We start from the raw sequence: 23036 nt of genomic DNA, 5'->3' as shown, positions 1-23036 counted from the left end.
CAGTTGATCCCTACTCGCATTCGTACAGTGCGAGACCGAGTTCTTGCTTGTACAGCTCATGAAACCTGGTTCAAAACTGAAACCCCTCAAAATATCCTTACGAGGCACTCCATCAACAAAGATACTTTGAAAATTCATAAAAATACTTTCACGAGCATTAAGAAGCTCTATTATTTGCAGGAATAATACAAACATAAAGCTGTGTTAAAGTGACCTATCAAGCCAAATTAATGAGCAGCTTGTGGCGAGCTCGTACAAAGATCTGACGTGCATGTTTGCAAAAACCCTTGGCTCCTCCAAAGAAGCCTGCATACTACGACACCTTGAATAACCTTGACTAACTGACTGGTCCTTTGTACAGACGTCAGCCTGGGGAGTCTGAAGTATTTATATCTAGATCTTCATCAACACTAGAGGAGGCAATAGCAAGTATCTGGCAGGCAGTCAGGAAAGAACTCATTCCAGCACTAGGATGTCAGAAAAAGAATTACCGGGCATGCTCGGCATGTTTAACTCTTTGGTCACAGTGTGCAAGGTTAACAGACCTGGTGCAGGGAGGAGTGGCAAGGAATCCTAAATGTGGCGGTTTACATCTGCAACAGGAGGCTGCCATATCTCATTAAGAGACTGGATGAAGACTTCTGACAACAGAAGTTGGGACTATTTTTAACTCAGTTGTGTCTATAAATACTGGAAGGACCATTTGACTACCACGTATCTCGGCCTTCCATTCTGTGTCTTAAGAATGGACGACAACATCCTACAATCTATGTGGTGGAGATGACAGCACTGATGTCCAAAAACATGCTTTAAAGTAAGTCTATCCTTGCACTATTGTGTCTCACTGTATGACTGAGTTTAAAGTTTAATGCTCAAAAGAAGTTATACCATCCCCTCAGTCATATAAGCACACACATGCACACAAATATTGGTCTACGAGTCTACACAATTATATAGGTATATAAAGAAGAGTCAAGTACATCTCTGCAGTCTCAAAGAGAAGTCTAAAAAAGGAAACTAGGAGTGGCAAAATTTCGTATTTCATCCCCTAAAATATACACTGCACTGAGGTGTGCTTTTGCTTTTTTGTCTGTTTTTTTGTTTGTTTTTAACCAATGTGTTACCGTAAAAGCAAAATCGAACTTGAACCCATGTTCCACAACAAGCAACTAACAACTGCTAGCAGGGAAGCTTCTCACTACCTCAAAGCAGTACTAAATTTCCTTCAGATTAACAGCTTTAGCTTTTATTAAAACAGGCAATACTTGACCCCACGTTGGGCTGAGAAGCCACAGAACCTTTCATCTGACAGTAAATGCACACAATCTGCTCCGCTAGCCGAGCTGGATTCTGGCAGAGTTACACGTGTGCGTTACAGCATCGCAGTCTGCTCTTGTCAAAGGACGTTTGGCAGAAGTGGGAATTGTCAACCCTCGCTGTAATTACAGCTTCTCCTCCAACGAAAGTAGCTATACATTTAAGACTTTGGTTAGAAACAATAAAGACTGACATTACTTTCAAATTTACCGCAGAACTACATATTGCTCACCAAAAAAAAAAAAAAGAGAAAAAAAAAGTTACATTCCTGCTGCCAGACCATTTGAAGTTAAATTTGTGTCCAAGAACTGTAACAGTTTCAAGGAGTTTACCACCAGTAAATATAACTGCACGCATTTTCTGATTCCACACGGGTGAATCAGTCTAGCATAATACACAGCATTACGCCAAAACAGAAGAGTTTAGAGAAATTTCATTCTCCTTTGAACAAATTTTCCAACACTCACCATAAATGTGTTGATACCAAAATACTCTTTTTTCCTCAATACCAGAAAGTTATATTTTTAAAAATTAAATCTGATAGCAATTAAAGCTAGCCATACACCTCATACTTTCCCACATCTTTCACGTTAACGCTAGCCTACAAGCCATTTAATGCCTCTGGCAGCTGGAGATGGGGAGAATTCAAGAAAGCACGGTAAAATATTGGCTCTATTTAGTAACTCGGTGCAAGTTTTGCCTCAGCTAACGTCCTGGCTGCCATGAAATCTAGCCGCATCTGTGCGTTTCAAGGCGGGGAGCAATTCAAGCAGCCGTGCGATCGCAGCGCAGCCAAGGGCACACCGCCACGCAAGCCGGGCGCTGCGGTGCGCAGCGGGCACGTCGAGGCTCTGCTCTGTGCGTGCTGGGCTTTCACCCGGCCGCTGGGCCCGTCACACGTCGGCGCCAAAGCAGAGGCAGCTTGGACCTGGTCTCTGCCGCCCCGCAAGCCTTTTGCTGGCAGCCTCCAGCGGAACAGCTACTCCCAGATCTTTTCTTCATCCTTCTCCTCAGTTCCCTTTCTCTTCATCTCGTAACAACAAAACCCCAGATCTTGGGCCACCATTTTATTGCATTTTTTAAGCAGTCTGTAAAAATAGAACTCCCTGGTTTGTAGCTCCCTCCTCCTGCTAGCAACTGGTAGAAAAGGCTAAAATCTGCAGCCACCTCAGCTTCATTCGCCCTTCAGCCCCGACAAACATTTCTCATGTCCCGCTCTCGGCTCAGTCAACTCCTCAGCTTTCTCTGCCTGTCGGTACTTTTCTTTCCTCTCTCCACCTCTTTATCCGTTTTGTTATCAACCACTCAGTTAAGATTATGCTAAAGCTGGCAAGCTCATTAAAGTGTGTTAGTAGTAAATATAGGGAACACATCCGTACCAAAACAGTAAAAGCAAGGATAGTGTCTTTCAACGTCCAGGTGACTGTAAAAATCATCTTTGAACTTTGCATTGCTCTCCCTCGTCACTGGCACACACCCGATAACGGACTGTGGAGCTATCGAATCACCATAACGGTCTAGCAAAGAATTTGTACCGTTATTCACTACATCCACATCAAGGGCATGCAGCTTCAGCAGTGTAGATAATTACTGAGAATCACAGAGAAATACCCAACATTTCAAACAAGCTTCGTAGCTTTATTTTGTGTAATTACAAAAGAGAAAACACCAAAACCAGGAGTCTATTAAAGCCATGGGAACTTACAATTCGGTTAGCAACAAACGTGATTTTTTCCCATTTAAAAACTAGTGTGTATTCAGTTTTATATGCCTATAATACTGGGGGAAAAATAACACTATCTGGCACAGCATTAGCGGCTAATATGTCCTCAAGAAGGAGCTAATGTAAGCCTTGCACATTTTTACCGTCTATAACTTAAAATATTCAAATTCAAGAACTGTTTCTGACTTTCATTACATTTAAGCAATCTCACACAGTTTTACTGGGGACCAAACTTGGCCACTCCATGTGATATTCCTGCTGACAACACATGAATCACTAACACAGCGTCTGCTTTGCACATTCTCGCGCTAGTTTTTAAGGACAAACAGAAAAAGCATTTTGAAACCCATCAGCTGAGCAAGCTCACTAAAGGGCTGTGAAGAAAGAAATCTGTAACAACTTTACTATGTTTTTCACACTAAAACACCACCTCACAAAGCACAATGATGTCATCTTGGCTCCACCAAAGTCAGCAAGGAAGCTGCCATCAACTACTGTGAAGCCAGGAAAGCAAACAAATCTTCTTAAACAAATAAGTGAACGCTAGATCTCACAGACTTGCTTCACCTGCACACGTGCAAATCTTCATTCTCAGTCTTTGAACTCTATGTGATGGGTTTGCACGCTTAGTTCAAACATGTGGAACACGGAAATACATCAAGCTTCAGATGCAGCCTCACGCAGGAGCTCAGCCCTTCAGTCAAGATGGTTGCTTTCAGATAATTTTGACCCAATGCTGATGGGACAACAAGCCTTAAGAAGATCACCTGCCTGTTGTCAACAAGTAAAACTATTTAATGTGTGCACATGTGTATGTAGAAATGTGGGTGCAAACACAAACCTGTAATTGATAAAATGTTTTCCATTTTAACATTTCATAAGAATTTTCTGACATTCACAGATGACGCATTTCTATCAACTAGTTCCCAGTGAACAATCACTTGTTTTCAAGTCCAGGTTTACTTCTACTTCACCAGGGTGGAACAGATACAGAAATAAGCTACGTCGGGGTTTTGTCTGAATGTGTTAATAAGACAGAGTCTCAGCAAACAGACTAAAGGAAGTTACCTTCCCCACACTAACTGCACGTTTTTGTTAGGTCCCCATCAACTAACTAACTCCACAGCACTCCACACCGACTCCTCTCCTGGATCAGAGCAGTTCCAGCACATTGCAGGCAACAACACTTGTTCCCCAGGGGTCAGTGTTGGGGCCCATCCTCTTTAATATCCTTATTGATGACTTGGATGAGGGAATTGAGTGCACCCTCAGTAAGTTTGCAGGTGACACCAAGCTGTGGGGAAGTGTCGATCTGCCGGAGGGGTAGGGAGGCCCTGAAGAGGGACCTGGACAGGATGGGTCAATGTGCAGAGGCCAATGGGCTGAGGTTCAGCACAGCTAAGTGCTGGGTCCTGCACTCTGGTCACAACAACCCCATGCAGCGCTACAGGCTTGGGGCGGAGTGGCTGGAAAGCTGCGCAGAGGAAAGGGATGTGGGGGTGCTGGTCGATGCTCACCTGAACATGAGCCGGCAGTGTGCCCAGGTGGCCAAGAAGGCCAACGGCATCCTGGCTTGTGTCAGGAATAGCGCAGCCAGCAGGACCGGGGAGGTGATCGTCCCCCTGTACTCTGCTCTGGTGAGGCCGCACCTCGAGTGCTGTGTTCAGCTTTGGGCCCCTCACTACAAGAAGGACATCGAGGCCCTGGAGCGTGTCCAGAGAAGGGCTACGAAGCTGCTGAAGGGCCTGGGACACAAGTCCTGTGAGGAGTGGCTGAGGGAGCTGGGGTTGTTTAGTCTGGGGAAAAGGAGGCTCAGGGGAGACCTCATTGCTCTCTACAACTGCCTGAAAGGAAGGTGTGGGGGGCTGGGGGTCGGCCTCTTCTCGCAGATAACTAGTGACAGGACTAGAGGGAATGGCCTCAAGTTGCACCAGGGGAGGTTCAGGTTGGAAATGAGGAGACATTTCTTCTCAGAAAGAGCAGTCAGGCACTGGAATGGGTTGCCCAGGGACGTGGTGGAGTCACCGTCCCTGGGGGTGTTCAAGGAGAGGTTGGACATGGTGCTTAGGGACATGCTTTAGTTGGTGATGTTGGTAGTAGGGGGATGGTTGGGGCAGACGATCTTGGAGGTCTTTTCCAACCTTAATGATTCTATGAACACACACACACACCACCAGTTTATGCAGTGAGGGTGAAAGAGCAAGAGGAAAGGGGATCTACCCACCTTTCAACAGGGAGCAGCAAAAATAAGAAAATATCCATTTTTTAGTGTATCTTTTTGGTTTTTGTTTTTTTTAGTCTAAGTATGAGAGTTATACCAGAAAAACAGGGCTCTGAAGTGGATCATGCTGCAGATTAGAAAACATTTGTCTTATAACCAGGACAGAGAGCACAGTTTGATGTAGTCATTAAAAAAAAACAAAACAAAACACAAAAAAAAACACACATTAATACCTATCATGCCCTTCAAGAGAAGCAGTATGAAAGTGGAAAGAAAGAAAGAATTCTCTTTTCCTTCCAAATGCAAATGTATATTTAAAAAAACAATTTTATACCTTGCAGTGGAAAACAAACTGGATTTAACAAACACTCAGTATTATTTAAGAAGCGAGATCTTAATGATGCATACCGTACTTTACTACTATAGATTTCATGGGACAAGGAGGACAGTTGAGCTTTATCCCACATAATTAATTAAGATGTACTTGGAGTATCACACGCATCAAATAGGACAGTAAATAGGACATCAAATAGGACTGGGTTTTGAGACACTAAGACACACAATTTAAACATCAGTGTTTTTTTTTCCATTTGTTCAAACAATTTTTGTTATTAGGAAAATATGTCCATTGCTATTCTTTCTGGACATACTAACATTCTTTAAATAATAAAACTAGCAATATTATTAGCATCGGGCACTAGTCATCACACATCCTCCTACTATTCATCTTAAAATTTTCTTGAGACTTCAGAAAACATTTGGCCATGTAATATTAAAAAAAAAAATAAGGCAGTTTTTGGAAAGACACAAAAGATTGTGTGATAAAGGAGGGAAAGTTCCACAGTGGAAAATCAACCTAAGTTAGACTACAACATCTTCCAAAATTCAGCTTGAGTATACTCAATAGCTTCAACTGTGACAGAAGTGAAGCACGTATTTCCATGGAGAAGAAAAGTGAGGTAGATAGAGGTAGGATTTGGGAAGATGGTAGTCTAATCCCTCAAACACAGGAACACACACGTCCCTCCATCATTAAGGGAGAAAAAGTAAAAGAAACAACAAGAACAAATTCTTACAATTCATCTTTTCACATGTACATGAGGTGTGAGGGAAAAAAAAAAAGATCACTGCACTCTGCAGTCTATTTAAAGTAATATTCAATGAAGTTCCTTACATTATTTTTGGTTTCCTGACTTGCAATCTCCCTCTTCCTTTTCAAAATCTTGCTATTACTTCTTGTGCATAAAACTATATGATCTAGAATAACAAGCAGAGAGGTGGAAAGCAATGATCTTTCAATTGTAATCTCAGTGGGATGACCTATTTACCAAACACCCTTGAGAAAAAATACTAACTTCACTTGTCCCTAAAACAGAGACAAAAATATTGCCAGAGATAGCACACAACAGCAAGATTAGATTTAACCTTTGAATGTAGCTTACTATTGCTACAAAGAAGGTTAAAACTACAGAAAGCTACATATCTGCACTCCCACTGCCTGCACTCAGTGATAGGAACTGGACTCTGATTTGGAAGGCAAAGGAAGGAAGAGAACTTGAGACAGTATTTTTCTTCTCCTAATTTGTTAAAGAAGTGTCAAAACTAAGTAGTCTGTGTTCAGAAATAACTCCGCTGATAACTAACTCACAGAGGGGATAGTCTAGACTGCTGCAAATATTAAGGCATGTATGATATCATCATCTTTTTTTCTCCTCCTTTTTAAAGTTAACATTGTAGGAACCACTCTGAGGTGAATCCAAATTCTTCAGATCCATATTTAGTATCTGTTTGGGGGCTGAGGATAGGGAGAAGAGGATGGTGGGACTTTTAAAAAGTAATTTATTATTTTTATTAAACCTGCGGTGTTCCATATACTTACATTAACTTCAGGAAGAAAAGGTTATGTTTAAAGTGCTAACTTACGCATCTGTTAAGACCACAATTAATTATCTTATTTGATGATTTCTTGAAACAGAGACTGTAGACTTAACAAATAAGCTCTGGAGGAAACATGCAGTACTCCTTGGCTTGCGTACCTGTGTCACTTCCAGATCCAGTTGATAACGCTGGCATGATTTAGTCTGCAGAGTATCACGCAGGAACGTCAGACTAGTGCTCTGCGGCCAGGAGGCAGAAGTTAATTTCGGTTTAACTGCTTGCAGCCAAGTTGTCTACAAAGATTTATGCAATCTCCCCGTTTCTCCTAGAAAGAACGGAAACAGAATTTTACAATTAAGAACTTTGTTAAACTGTAAATTACTGCAGCTAACCAAACCCAATCATTATCACAAAATAAGCTTTTGATTTAAGTCTCTCAAAAACAACAAAGCTCTTTGCATTTATATAGAACTGTTAAGGTTTTTTCCCCAGGTGAAACACGTTTTGTTTTCTTCAGCCTAGTCTATAATCCCATCCCGCTGTAAAAATAACTTCACACATTTCTCTCATGTAAATTATACTCCAACTCTAGCATGTCAGGTATTTGGGAAATAAAGTGCTCTTTAAATAAAAACAGTGAATAATTTAAGTCACTCTAATTTTGTTACTACTTTTCACAGAAAAAAAAATGCTTACATGTTAATTTATTCCATGCTTCTACTCAAACTCCTTTCAATCCATTTCAGTACATTTAAAATCCGACATGTGATTTTTATTTGTAATCTGGAAATATAAACTAAATTTTAACTGAAATTATAAAAATCAGGACTGTAGCTAACACTTATCCAGGGTAAATGGCAACTGGATTTATGGAGCCATTCTCATCATTCTCACGCAAACTATATAAAGATTTTTTTCCTGTAATTCATTACCATGAAGTCACTTTTTTTTTTAAAAAAAAAAAACAGTTTTTAATTATCGCATAGGCCTACAAACATTAAATTTGGGTATTTTGTTTTAACCAGCTCTTGAGGAAAATTCAGAGAAAATGTAACAAAAGTATGAACCAATTTCAAATGTAAGTGAACATATTTAAATTCGGGTATGTTAAAATATAAAACTGAAAGAAACTCAAACTCTTTTCACAAGACTGGAAATGTTTACTAATAGCAGGGCAGGGGCTGATGTGTTTGCAGGGAGAAGGAATGGAGAGGGTGAAGTAGAAGCTTACAGAAAATAAAGTATTTTCTCCAGATTTCAGAAAACAAAGTGTCCTTGAAGAAAGAAACCAGCATAGTTCTGCCTTAGCATAAGAAATTAAACAAAAAAGAGAGCATTTTGCTGCTGCTGTTGCTGATTTGGTTTTTGTTGTTTTTGTTTGTTTGTTTTGTTTAAACACATTCATATTAATCAGAATGACTTTTGAAGTCATCTTGGCTCCAAAAGTGCATATTTTGGACACATTTGTACTTGGCAACAGTCTCATGGAAGAGTAATATACAGGTGCTGTAAACACTGTACGCTGTTCAAAAGTTTCTTTCTCCAATAAAAAAAAAAAAAGAAGAAATCCACACATTGCTAAAAACTACTGCAACATATTAAGGGCCATCCATAAGATTTTGTTTGTTCCTTTTTAAATCAATTGTTAGATATAAACTAGTTGTTAACTTGTACCTATGTGTAAGCCTATAGTTTAAATAGTCTGGCAACATTTTGAATTTTTTTTTTCCTTTCCCCCTAAACATTTTACCCGAAGAAACATTTTGCATGTCAGCTTTCAAACCCCAGTGATTCTGGATATTTTTTAAAGAAGATAAGCACAACAAAAGTTACAGCGATAGATAACTTCTTCTACTATTAAACAGAATGAATAAAACTCAAAACATATCTATCATAATTGTTTTAGGGATGGTTTTGCTTGTGGGTTGGGGTTTTTTTGTTTGTTTGTTTTTGTAGTTATAAAAGGTTTCGTTAAAGAAAAAAGCTTTCACCCAAAAAGCATCCATTTCCCCCCAAAATCAATATTCATTAAATCAATACAAAGTCTATTAGCTTAAACTAAATTTAAAACAGAGATAAGGGAGCACTTCAAAGTGAAAGATAAACTTATGATGACAAAGTGTAAAGCATCTATATGCAAAGCTAGCCAGGGTGCTGTTTAAAAGGGGAAAAAAAAATCTAGACATCATAGCCAAGGACACACTGTATAAATTAAGAGCAAACATACTCACTTTACGCTAATTCTGTTTGTTTTCTTTTTATTGTACCACATACAAGTACCATAAAGGAGGACTCCTGTTGCAAGCTCACTTACAGTCCCCAGAGTGAGCACACAACTACAGCCGTAGGACGGGTGGAAGCACTTTAGGTTTTCAAGTGTGTTAGAAACCGGTTAAAACAAAATGACTTCCTGCTAATGGGCCATCTTTAATTTATATGCAGCTCTGTCTACTTAAAAAAATCCACCCAAACATGCACAGCATTCTCATTAATAAGGATTAATTAGGAACTCAGATTCCTCAAAAAAATCATTGTGAAATGTGGAAAGTCTTGATGATCTACATACATGTCATGTATTCAGAACTCAATCGTGCTCTTTATTTTTCTTTATTTCACGGTAAATCATTTGATATTAAAAAAAAAATCAAGTTCCTTATTATTTAAGAAACTTATATATGGCATAAAGTTATTCCCCCCAGATCCTAAATATATATTAATGAAAAATAAATGACCTGATGAAATCCTTACCAGTAAAATGCTTAATATTTTGCTGGAATGGAAGAGGGATTTTTTTTTTTTCTAACTTGCAAATTAAGCTACATTTTTGCAGTGATGATGTTATTTTCTTTGGCTCGCTTTATTTAAAATGCTTTGGAAGTTTTTGTCGGAGCCCAGCCATAGGCATTGCTGACTGCTGTATGGAATCGATTTGCTGCAACACAGAAATACCAGCTGTTACAGTATGTCCTGAGAGGGATTACCGAATATTCTTAAATTGAAGTTCAATCCATCTTTCCATAAAAATTAGAACCAAAAGCCAGGAACGTAACAGCAGTATCAAGTGCACCTGAGGCATTTACAATACCCAACAGGACCGTTACAACCAGCCTTTAAAAAGGGCTTATTTTTGAAATTTCATTATTCCAGTTGTACCTTGCTTCTATATATCACACTGTATCAGATTCTTCTGGCATCCACCATGTGGAAACAGTGAAATATGCGAAGCCCGGCGATACGCGGCTGACTTTCCACCAGGCCCCGGGCCGCCTCCCCGGCCGCCGCGGCGCTCCTGACACCTAGCGGCCCGCCGCCGCCTGCGGGCCCGGCCCGGCCTTTGTCACACACAGCTCGGGGTCGGGGCTGCTAGGGCCGGGTTTCTGAGGGATTTCAGGCTCGAGAGGGAAAGGGGCTTCTGAAAACGCTAGGAAATGTTTTAATGGTTTCCACCGTGTGTGTATTTACCTCAACGGCGAAGGGCGTTCCTATCTCTAGGGCTTTCTGGTCGAACTACAGACATGCGAAAAAAACCTGGATGGCTGTAAAAATGTGTTTCCTTGCCTTTACATAACTCTTATACACTATACAAGCACATTAACCAAGCCAGACACACTTCACCCGCCAAGTTCATTACGGTAACACAACGTATGGTGGTGCCAAATGCCCCGGCTATAAATAGCCAGGAGGGCAGCAGAAGCCTCCCGGGAATACCTTTCAGAAGGCAAAATCCTACAATCACAGCTCCCCAAGGGAACCGTTCTTCTGCCTGTCACACAACTAAGGGGCCCCTTACCCATGGACAGAGGGGAAGGGGATAAATCCTGCTCCCCACCACCCATGTCATAACTACGGACAGCAGTAGGAAGGTCAAACCCAAGGGTGGGAGACAGCATGAGCGCTAAGGTGCGCTATGCCTTGTGCATAACCCTAGCCTTAGTGGCTTCTTTCTAGCATCATCTGTTGTTTTTGAATGAGAGTGACTCCGTTAGTCACACGTACACTTAATTTTCATCCACTTAGCTTTTTCTACTCCGAAAAGCGATTCAAATTTATCTTTATAGCAAGCATCATGCATCTGGAGACGGCGTGCATCAGGACTTGGTTCTACATTCAGCTCCCCGTCCAAACCTCAATGAACTTCATAATATTTCTTTCTGAAAGGTTATTTTATAAGTTAATATTTTTGGCACTTTAATGAATATAAACAATTTTCCTTCACATTTAAAAGGCAGGCTGATGATTTCAGTTGATTTAAAACAGTTAGAAGTATAAAAAGTATGAGCCTAATAATGTTATGAATCAAGGAAAAAACATTAAAAAACAGGTTGTTCAATACAAGAAACACACTTAACATGTTCTTCTAAAGGATGCTACAGTTATGAAGACTATAACCTGGATTTCCAGAACTAAAACAGCATGCCTGCAAATGGTATTTGAACTACCAGATAGAGATTTCATGTGGAGACAGGAAATTTGACAGCCATTCGGTCTTGTATTCATTGTGGGGCCTCCAGTAATTGAATGACTAGAGACATGTATACAAGTCTCCAAAACCTAGTCAGCACAGGAAATTGCCAAAGGAGGTTTTCTAGACTGGGGGAAGTAAATCTGCTTTGGTAGACAAAATGTGAACAGAAAATGGTGGTCTACTCTTCTGGAAGATGTAATGAGATCTATCGAATCCTTAATCCTTACTGAGGAAACTTCCACCCACTCCATCACAGGGTCTCCGACAGACTACTGGAATCCATTTGTGGTTTTCGACTGCCCTCCAAAACTGGTCAGCTGCCCTTCTAGGCAGTATATGCTCACTGCCAACGGGAACCCCCCCACACACAAAAAAAATCAACTGGAAATACTGCATAGCATATGAGCGCTATGTAATTTCAGATGTGTCCCAAATTGAAAAGGACAATAGCTGCCTTGACTGACATCCTCCTGGTCCTGCCATTGTATCAATCTTCAACCATCAGAAGAATTTAAGACTTTTGCATGATATTTTAGGGCACCTTAATCAGTGATTTCCATTTTGTTTAACTTATGCAAATATTCAGCTTACACCATAAGGATTTTAGATGCAACCACAGTCTGAGAACAAACCCCAAGAATTTAGTCCCAATTAGTGCTTGGTGGCTACTTCAGAATGTGGTCAGGTTTCATTACAATGAACACCAGAATGAAACAAGGCTTATTGCTGATTTTGGTGTCTAGGCCTTTAAGAGGAAGAGAATAACATTGCAAAGGATGAGCTCACACTAGATCTTTCACTCAATGGGTCATTAGCAGAAGAAAACTCCAACCACTATCTCATCACCCACTCATGAAAACTTGCCAGATATTCATACACTGTGAACTCTTCTGTTGTTTGACTGAATTTGTTCAAAGGGCTCAGAAGACAGGAAGGAGAGGGTGATGAGAAAGTAGAGCATAAGATTTGCTTCCTTCAGAACCTGAGCAACAAATATGTTCCTCCTCCTGAAGAGCTAAACCTGAGTTTCAGAAGTCTCACTTACCTATACACTCCAACAGCAACACTGAAATTGATGTCCCCATTTTCTTCCTCCAGACTGATTTTCCCCCATGTTATCTCTTTGCCGAGACTGGAACCATAACATAAGACCTGTTTATCTAGACACCACCTTTATCTGAGCCCTCTCTAAATACATCTGTGAAACTACATTCTTTTAATAACGAGTCACTCTAACATAGAATAAAAATACAAATAAAATATAGATCAGTGTAAAAAAAAAAAAGAAAAAGAGTAATTGGGCCACTGAGCAATGTTTCTGCAGGAAGTTCAAATGACTCTGAATCCTATCACGCATCTGAATAAAAACAATAAAAATCTTCATGGAAGGGACCCTGTCTACATACTGCTAACAGTATGCCAAAAGGCAAAAGCGTAAGAATGAACTGTTTTACCCTCCATGTAATACAAGATTGACTAAATGAGTTTGATAAACACTTATCTAATTCTCGCTTATTTGCTACCACATTCTTCCGTGCAAACTAAACACACTTGGGAAACTTGATTCAGCCTAGTGGTTCCTATTGCTTCCAGCATATATAAATTAAACTAAAAATCCCTGATTTCAGAGAAGGAAGAGGAGAAACCAAATTAGCTGTATCACAGAAGAAATACTGGAAATTTTCTTTCAGAGGTGTTTAGCCAGCCTGCCTTGACACTACTCTGAAGAGGGCATTTCATTGTAAAATATAATGTTGTCTTCATTTTGACTTATTTCCTATGTGGCAAATGGTACTTTACATTATATAAATGCCTCAACTTAGAAGTGAACTGACACATGCACTTGCTTTTTCTAGGGCATTTACAGAAATTTTTATCAAAAAGTATGGCTTCTGATCAGTCGAATATGTTATCCTTGGGGGAAGATTTGTTCACTGTCTCCATGGCTGATGTTTATGGATCTCCTGAATGTATGTAATCCAGATTCACTTCCGTGCTTAATAAATAACCAGTGCTCATAAAATAAATAAATAATAACATGTTATTACCTACAAAAAAGGACTTATTACCTATATTCATATATACATATATAAAAGTTTCAAAAACTTAATCTCATAATCTTGATTGAAATTTTTCCACCGATTTCAGAGATCTTCAGTCAAAGTAACATTTGAAGGCACTCTAACTAGCTCCTAAGATCTCAAGTATTATTTTATGTATTGTACAGAAGAAGTTCTAGATTGTTGCTGTCTTAAAACATAGTCAAGTTACACGTGAAATACACTCAAAAGCAGCACTAGTAAAATTGCAACAGTGGCAAAACCATTTGCAATCTGCGTCTCCCACTTTTAACACAAAAAAAACCCACATGAGCTCTGTTCAGCCTCAGATTTTAAACGTCAATGTTGGAACTGAGCACATTCCTTCAAATGCTTGAAAACATTCCTTTAAATACATACACTAAAGCTAACAGTTTAATTTAAAACAGCATCAGTGTAGTTGATGTCAGATATCCTTAGACAGATCCAATTTTCTGCAAATAAAATGTACCAACTGACAGAATAATATTAGTTTAATAAACTAGTTTAATAAAGCTATTCACTAAAATGTGACCTAAACTATGTCTCAGATCAAAGGCTGCTCTTTTGGTTTGAGTTACTGGTTTGGGTACACTCTTAACACTTTTCCCCTAGCTGCAAACTATTCCTTTTCCTGGAAAATACCTGTCAACGGGTACCACAGTCTCTCCATTAATTACCTGCACAAAAAGTTTTGTTCTGGCATGGTTTCTTGACAGCCTTTTTGAAAAATTTAAGCAAGCTGAAGTAAATGACAAACCCTACTGGCTCCCCCAAATGCTGAAATGATGACAACTATAACTATTGCTATAGAAGAGAAAGCTCAGCAAAACCTCCAGCAATGAGTTATCTGATAACCTCAGCCCTCCCTAACAATTATATATGCCTTGTACCAAAGGGCTCTACAATTCCTATTTTAGGAATTTAATCCATATTTTAGTATTATATATATGATTCTTTATTTTTGGGTGGTCCTGCGTGGAGCCAGGAGTTGGACTCGGTGATCCTTGTGGGTCCCTGCCAACTCAGGATATATTCTGTGATTATTATAATGCAGTTTGATCCCAGATCTACAAAAGCTCATGGAAAATCTCCAATTGATAGAAACAAAAACAGTGTTAAGGCCTTGCTTAATAAAATAATAAATATTTATTTATTTACAAAGTATTCGCAAAGTTTTTGTGTCAAGTTTAGCAAAATATTTGTGTCAGCAACATATTGAACTTCACAGTCCTGTGGCTCAAAAAATTTGTGCACCTATTTTGAGGTTTGTTAAACAGCCATGTCCAAAAAATCATCCTCAGAAATATATAAATATATAAATACTATTACTTCAAAGTCAAAAACATCCCCCAAAATATTAGCATGTTATTTTTCTAAACACAAAAACGCTTACACCTCTAGAGCCAAATGTGTCGAGGGGGTATTTTACAGTGCTTCCATATTTTGTTTGTTTTTACAGGAGGCAGGCTGTGTCCACTTCATCTTTTCTAGATTACCTCATCTTCCAAACATTTATCCTTTGTTCAGCACAACTTTCCATAATCCATTTCTGTCAATTTGTGATTTTTTTTTTTGATGGAACAGAAGATTTGGAGAGAGAGAACACGAATGAAAAAGTAAACAATATGTATTTTTTTCTCTGAGAGCAAAAGCAGAATCCACTTTCTCAACATATTTTTATCCCCATAAAAATCACTACAATAATTTCCAATGTAATCAATTTAAGGCTTTTTTAATATTAAGTTTTAAAATTGAATATGAGCAATCTGAAAAGTATATGCTTTTAGCTCAATTTTGGAAAATGTTTTGATTTATTAACTGATAATTTACTAGTTGCATCTTGAGCATAAGTAACAAAAAACTTCCTCATGTGTACAGGTGCACAGTAAAAGCAAAGTATTGCTAGTCAGAGGAAGTATGTGCATTTAATTTCCAGAACTCTACAAGCTTTGTGAGCCAAACTACCATGGGATGCTTGAGCTTGTAAAAGAAAACAAAGTTGAAGCTCAATGGCTAAGCAACGACACCTCCCAGGGCCTCTGGACTGTTAGTGCATCAAGCACAGCAAGCCCTCCTTGCAGCCTTCTCTTCCCTGTGACCGCCCTTCATCCTTCACTCTCAGTTCCAATTGACTCCACAATACCTACATGAAGCTCGCCTCCTGCCCTCCCCTGCTCCACTCCCTCCGCCTCTTCCTCCTCAGCAAGCTCTGGGAGCACCACGCCACCTAGTCCAGTGTGTGATTTGTCACCCTTCTTTACAGCTTAGTTTTCATCGCCTTCATTTTCCCCATTTTCCTCTTTCCACAATGGCAGGTCCCCCCTTGCTGTCCCAATTCTACCTTGCAGTTCCTTGCTCCAGGCCTCTATCCATCTTACTGTCTCCTTGGGTGGCGCTGCTGTGTACTCACTATTCTTGTCATGAATTCATGGTCTTCCCCTAACAAAGCCTCCTTTTACCCCTTTCTTCACAAATATCCCTGCGTCCTGACATGACACAGTTTGTTTTCACTTCCCCTACAGTTTTTGCTTTCTCCTGTCTCCATTTCCACTCATCCCACCACCGCCTCAGCCCTTACCACTCTATTTTTCACACTGTTGCATTCCAGTCCTAGATACACGTTCCAAACCTATTCTTCATTAGCAAGCACTTAGTTTATTACCCTCCAAACCTCAAATTTATGACAATGCGCAAGTGGTAGCAGATGGGGAGATACTTCTGCCTGCAGCTCCGTACCATCTCCAGGCTCTAACTAAACCCAGAGCAGGACTTTCCAATGTTCTGACTTAAATATTTATCAATGCTCAGTAACATCTGGAATATTCCCCCACAAGTTTGGAAACAATCATGCCATTTCCAAAGTTACACATTACAATACAAAGAGATACAGTTAGAGCTTTACTGCAACACTCGAAGCTTGACATACTCCATGAGTACAGACACTCGGCACACTTCAGCTGTGTAGGAACTTAATTGGCCGAAATAGAGTAGACATAATCGTAAGATTGCCAACTGTCTTACCAACCTGTGTAGCCTAAATTATAGTCCCACTGCAACTGGAGTGCTAGGCGCTGAGGTTCAAGTCTTATTGTAAAGTTTAAAAGCCAGTTCATTCACATCTGAGATAGTGATGGATGAAGAAGAGTCAGATTCAAGGCAAGGGGTAAACTGTAAGTCAAGTTCACACTTCAGTGAAGACAAACTCTCAGATTTCACTTCATTTGGCCAAAAACATCATATTCAATCTTTATGAAGAAAATCATTTAAAATGATAAAAGGTCAATAAACACAAATGGTAACAGTACTTAACTTGGCAGTGCTACCTACATGAAGAATTTTCTGTTTTTCTTGTTCAACTCACAGCTTAATACATTACTTTATGCCTTAATGTATACCAGGAAAACACAGGATATGCAAAGAGTCCAAGTTAATGTTGCTGTTGGAAACTTAATGTTTGCATTTCCTGGATTTTGCAATTTCAACAAGGTGAACAATACTGCATTGATTCTATTTTGGCATTTGCTACAGATACCGAAGTATTTGTCCTTATTTTGTCTGAATCTGTAAAAATCAGAGTTAAGCAGTTTGATAATGAGCTTTTGACATTTTTTGTTATTCGTAGAGGCTTATCCATCTTACATATCTTCCAGTTTATTAGACAATCATGAAGGTGGTGATGCTGTACAGATCAGTAAGCTTACCTGCTCCAGCAAGTGTAGCTAAATAAAAGTGTAGAAACATCTTAAAAAATGGATGCTTTTAAAATTAAAATATTGTGAACACAGAAATTTTGATGAAGCAAAGGAAAATATTCTACAGTAAAAACATTTCTTTGAGATGGTGTCACTGTAGATTCACTAATAGCACTCAAAACAGGAATGTGCAGTTAATGTAAACTTACTCAAGAGAGGGTAAAAAAGAGGCAGTTCAATCTTCCCTCTAAATTCAACAGCTAAAATAACTTGAAACTCTGAAAAATAGAGGGATGGCGGGTAGCTGGATTCAGCTGAAGTGCAGCTACTTGTACAAAAATTATAGTTACTACAAAGCAAATGGCCTCTTCCAGTACATATTGATGGTGTTCCTTGCATTAGCACCCTTGAGATGGTAAGATAAAGAGCTGAACAGTGGCTAGTGTTGATCTGGCACTCTCTTCTACTTTGACAGATGATTTAAAGGCACTATGTTAACAGAGATCAGTTGAATATAAATATATATATTTAAAATCATTCTACATTCTCAGAATTAGGAAAATGTATAAAATTGTAGAGGTTCTTGAGATCACTTTAAAAGGAAGGAGTCTAATAACCTGTTGGTTATCTGGTACCTGCTTCATCCTTTCCATTCACTCCACCCGAAGAAGTCCTACAAAATTCTTGTTGAAAACCGATGCTGAGCACCACCGTGCCCACCAGTCCCTTCTGCAGGAATACCTACTGCATGAGACTGTCACAGCAAGCATTCCTGACCAGCAACTCCTATCACAGCATCAAAATACATTCCAAGTCACTGGGATGTCCTTCTTCTTAGAGCTGATCCTACTGCTGCCTGAGTAGTTGTCCTGTCTTGTGCCCATCAGTGTGGCTGGCCTCTATGGCATTTATCAGGAGGCAAATATTCAGAGCCGTGCTATAAAACTAACTTCAGTACTGCCCAACCAAAAGATTATGAAACAGATGCTTGCACTAAGACAGACTTATGGAAAGTTACACATGAAACCTTCCAGTGCTGCCTTGCAGACAGCAGAAATGACAGCTACATAGGCCATAACTGAATGTGCCTTAATGTTACTAGATGTTGATGTCTCAGTAAGATCATAAAAGTGAATACAAACAAAAGCCCACAGAGTACTGTACTGGGAACAGCATCAATGACTGTTTCAGCAAGACCAGGGGTGCTACAGTTCCCTTAGACTGCAGCAACCTATGGGACCTGCAAAATCCAGTGAGACAGTTTAGGGATGGGGACAAAGAATTGGATGGGGAAAGATCAGACAGACAGCGTTCAGAAATCTCTATTCCTAAACAATTCACAGAGGCGATGAGATGGGTGATACCTTGCCACAAATAGAAAGATCATAAAGGCTATGACACTTCTGAATCCAAGGCTTATAAGGAGGATACAGGAAGAAAGAACAGAATTAACTGACTTACTAATACCCAAAGCGGACACACTCTGGCATCTTAGACAGTGGTGGTAATTCAGATTGACTAATACCTATTAAAATGGCACCCGCAACACACTTAGGCAGTACCAAGGAAAGGAATATAACAGCAGTCATTTATTTCTGGTTCAAGCGACCCTTTAGCATGAGAGCATGCCTAGGTAACCAGGCATCTATTTCTCGGAAATTTCCTCTGTCCTTACCGACTTTCTCAACACATGGGGCGTTGCTGCACTCCTCCCTCCTGTGCTGCAGATTTGCTTCCTCTTGCAGGGCAGATGGCCTCACCAGCAAAATCGCTGGAGATAATCCTGTTTATGCAGAACAAAACATGATCCACTTCTTGGCACGCAGGCAGTCCCCAATACAAGGATAAGTCTGCTGCTCCACTCGTACAGAAATCCATGCTGATACAGCACTGTCCGTGTCGTTTTTTGTTTGTTTTGTTGAGTTTTTGGTTTGTTTAAGAGCTAAGGCAACAGGTATCTCCCCAACGCCAATCTTCGAGTCAGTTTCCTGCCTTCGGAAATGATGCTGCATGAAAGACAGATGCTGCTTTTCTAAACTTAAATATCAACAGAACTATAATGGTTCCTGAGGATTTGCAAAATTCAAGAGGCTATGAAAGGAGAACGCTTGAAAAAAACACAAACAGACAGAAAGGCTCTTCTTACCTAGAGCTCCCTGGATGGACGGGAGGAGAGGGATGGGGTCACAACAGGTATAACTGTAAAGAGCTTTCAACAAGCTTAAGAGACTGCTAATTCTCTGCTTTTGTAAACCTAAGATAATTTTTAGGGCTTAGTACCAAGTCCAGACCAAGAGCTTGAATTACTGTTAACAGCTGTGAAAAGCTCAGGTGGGACTTAAATAAAGAGATGATATTGGAGTTGCAACTCACACCTACATTAACCATTACCGTCATGACCATAGCAGCAACGTGACGCCGACAGTGAGGAAATCTGCCATCTGTGATGGTACAGAGGAAGACTAAATAACATTCGCCTTTTCAAAAGTTGCTGTTTGCTATGGGGAGTTCCATAAAACAAATCAGAAATGAACTACAATATGTAACAGCTATCAGCTTGTATTAGATGAAAAGAGTTTGATCTACACCAAATAAGACTAAATATTCTTAATTCCTCTTGAGCTGCTGCCTCTCTACATGGGTTAACATATTCTGTACATAAAAAAACAGAATCACTTGGTAACATCTTTAAGAAAGGGTTGGTTTGCTCTGCTAATGAATCACTCTTGCACACGGAGCAGAATCCAAACGGTTATCAGAGGATCAAACCAAGTTTTAACATGAGTGCCAATATACCAAAGAAACATTTTTTTGCAAGTAAGTATTCAAAATGAGATAGAGAATGTTCTCATAAACTTTCAACTTAAAGCATTCCAAAGCCAGAAGAGGGAGCTCCTGCACTTTACAAATAAATCAGCATGGATTTCATCTTGTCTTTAGCAAGAAAGCATTTCCAATCTCATGCCACACATTTGCATCTGGTCACTTGCAAATATACAGCAAGAATCCAATATGAAACTAATGTATATGCATGACTGATAAAGATCAAAAATGGTTAAAATAGATTTAATCCCCTGCTCCTTGTAAAATTGATCATTTTCATATCATGTACACAGCACTGCAAAGCTGAAATCACATTGTCTGCAACCACTTTGATCAGTAGAAGGCACCCGACCTACACACAATGACAGGTGATAGGTATGAAAACCCACAGAACCTTCTAACAGTGGTGTTTTTCCTACCTTTCTTTTAAAGTTGAATAAATTGAACATGAACCTTGTCTACCATTATAAGAAATAAGGAACTGGATTTTGCTAATTTTAAGAAAGTTGGGAACAGAAGAAATGTCTCTTAAATATTTGCAACTGTTTTAAGAAGGTAGTGTTTTCTGAAATGGCTCAAACCAGAATAGTTATCAATAAATCATTTCATTTTCTGCTTTTCTGACGAAGATAAATGAAAAGTATTTCACAGATTTTGTGGTCTAGTTCCTTATTATAAAGGCAATATTTATCCAACATGAGCTCAGACCACAGAAAAGTCAGAGGGGACAAAACACAACTTTTCATAGCTTGTTTCATCAGAATACTTTCCTAAGACTTCGGTATCACTGTGATCAATCTGGTAGTTACATTCCCTGGGCTGAGGGAAAATTCATGGAATATTATGGAATATAATGGATTGGATATTTGAAAGATCTTCCTACAGTGAATGTCTAAGTCATTTCTCTTCTAAGTACACACAAAGTGAATTCTTTGGTTTGCAACTGAACACACCTTAATTGTGGAGATAACCCGTGATTTGTTTCAGTGAAAATAAACTCATCCATGTGAAATTCTTACATGTTCCTGTTTCTTTATTAATTAAGAACTATTTCTTGAAATGAAATTAAACCCAATATAAATGTCCGAGACTGAGCCTGTCCTTTTTTTTTACCTGTAAGTCTTGTAAAGAATGTCCAAGAAATTTGTTCCCATTGAAATAACCTGTGAAAACTTATCTCTAGAAGACCTATGCCAGTTTCAAGAGGAAAGGTTTTAAGATGTAAGATGCAATTTGTTGGGAATATAGGAAATCAGATATTTCAATCTTGACTGGACTGAGTTCCAGGTAAGCACTCTGGTTTCCCACTTCATGTCCTTTTTCTGCTGTTTTGATTAAGATCCTTGGCCTTCTGGGTTCTCATGGCCAGTGAATTGACTTTGAAATGTTTCATTTTACCATGAGAAAAGTGACAACATAATGGATTTCTTCCCAAAGCAAATTTCTTCTTCTCTTTACTGAAGTCTGTATTAGCATTTCCTGCACAACTCTCAGCTTAATCAGAAATCTAAAACTTAGCATCATCATATTCCAGCAACCAATTAGCCATCTGGTCTGTCTTAATACTCTTGAATGAATGATTTGTGCTTAAAAGGAGAACTGATATGCTCTGGGATCTAGTCATCAACGACAAAGCTAGCCTAACTGCAACAGTCTGTTCAACAAAATCTGGAAATTTGGCCAGAAAGAGAGAAAAGTCATGCTTAGAATTTCCCCTTGTATCTGCTCTGACCTTTAACTGGGGTGCTGAAGGAGAAGAGGAAGAAAAACAGGGCAAAATGAGCAGTAACATTTGCTGCCAAATTTCACTTCACTGTCAGCTTTTACAGCATAGCAATATAATTATGTAGTCTAAATTTCATACAGTTACATAATTACTTGTCTCACTCATCGGTAGGCTTCAGATACATGGAAAATATTACAGAGTATACGCTATTTTTCATGGTATATTATTTGCCAAAATATCACTGTCACAGCTCATTTCAGGTATGGCAGTGTGATTAAAACGCACCAAGAAGGTTTTGACATGTAACTTAATTTCCACAAGTATTTTAATTTTTACTCATAACATCATAAACTAGTTTAAACAAACACTTGGGCCTGGGAGTTAATTCGCTATAAGTTATTAAGTGGATACCAGAAGATATTTCCCCACTATCTGGCCCAGCAGCTGGAACCAAACCAAGATACCACCTTTCAGCTGAAAGCAACAGAGCTGCCATCAGCAAGGCAGGGGCAAGGAAACGCAGCCACAAAAGCACATCAAGCACTCTGGAAGAGTTTTTCAGTGCACTCTAAATTCTCACATCCAACAGCCCAAGGAAAAAATCAACCAAACACACAGAATACCATAACAATACATGTCTGGTAGTCTTCGCTGTTAAGCAGATGGCATAACAGGTTTGCTTAGAGCTGGTCAGACAAAACTTTGCTAAGACACCTGCAATATCCAACAGTCGCATCACAAGGAAGCCCCCAGCTGGGAAAGTAATGAGGCAGAGAGTGGAAGAAAGAAAATTCTGTTTTCACACTGGTTTTAGTGGTCCCAAGTTGGAAGGAAAGAAACCTTTAATTTCTCAGGCTGTAGATATAATCCCAGCTTACTAAAGTAGTAACCTTTTTAATGTGCCATGTCACACTACTTAAGTAGAGAGCGTACACAAAACTGGATAGATAAATGTTAATAAATACAAAAAAAAAAAAAAGATTTGTCACAAAATATACAGGTAAGTACATGTAAATAATCAAACAGTGCATTTTGAAGATCAGAGCGTGCTTCTGTGTTGAACATATATCGTACATGTTGACACAAAAGAGGATGAGCAAGAGTTGTTAA

The 23036-nt window shown here is 39.3% G+C and overlaps 1 protein-coding gene across 4 annotated transcripts in view; it reads right to left on the bottom strand.

Annotated features, from left to right (window-relative positions):
* Positions 1-23036, bottom strand: part of MPP7 (MAGUK p55 scaffold protein 7) — a 152421-nt gene that overhangs the window by 103456 nt on the left and 25929 nt on the right. For all 4 annotated transcript variants that reach the window (XM_048076529.2, XM_066991566.1, XM_048076531.2 and 1 more), the window contains one exon: positions 7298-7464. In XM_048076529.2, coding sequence (XP_047932486.2) covers positions 7298-7334 — 37 coding nt within the window. In that variant the 5' untranslated portion in view covers positions 7335-7464. The remainder of the gene's footprint in view (positions 1-7297; positions 7465-23036) is intronic.

The sequence above is a fragment of the Anser cygnoides genome, chromosome 2, assembly GCF_040182565.1.
Source record: "Anser cygnoides isolate HZ-2024a breed goose chromosome 2, Taihu_goose_T2T_genome, whole genome shotgun sequence".
Taxonomy (NCBI): Eukaryota; Metazoa; Chordata; class Aves; order Anseriformes; family Anatidae; genus Anser; species Anser cygnoides.
The sequence above is the reverse complement of the archived record's forward strand: the minus strand, read 5'-3'. Positions and strand labels throughout refer to the sequence as shown.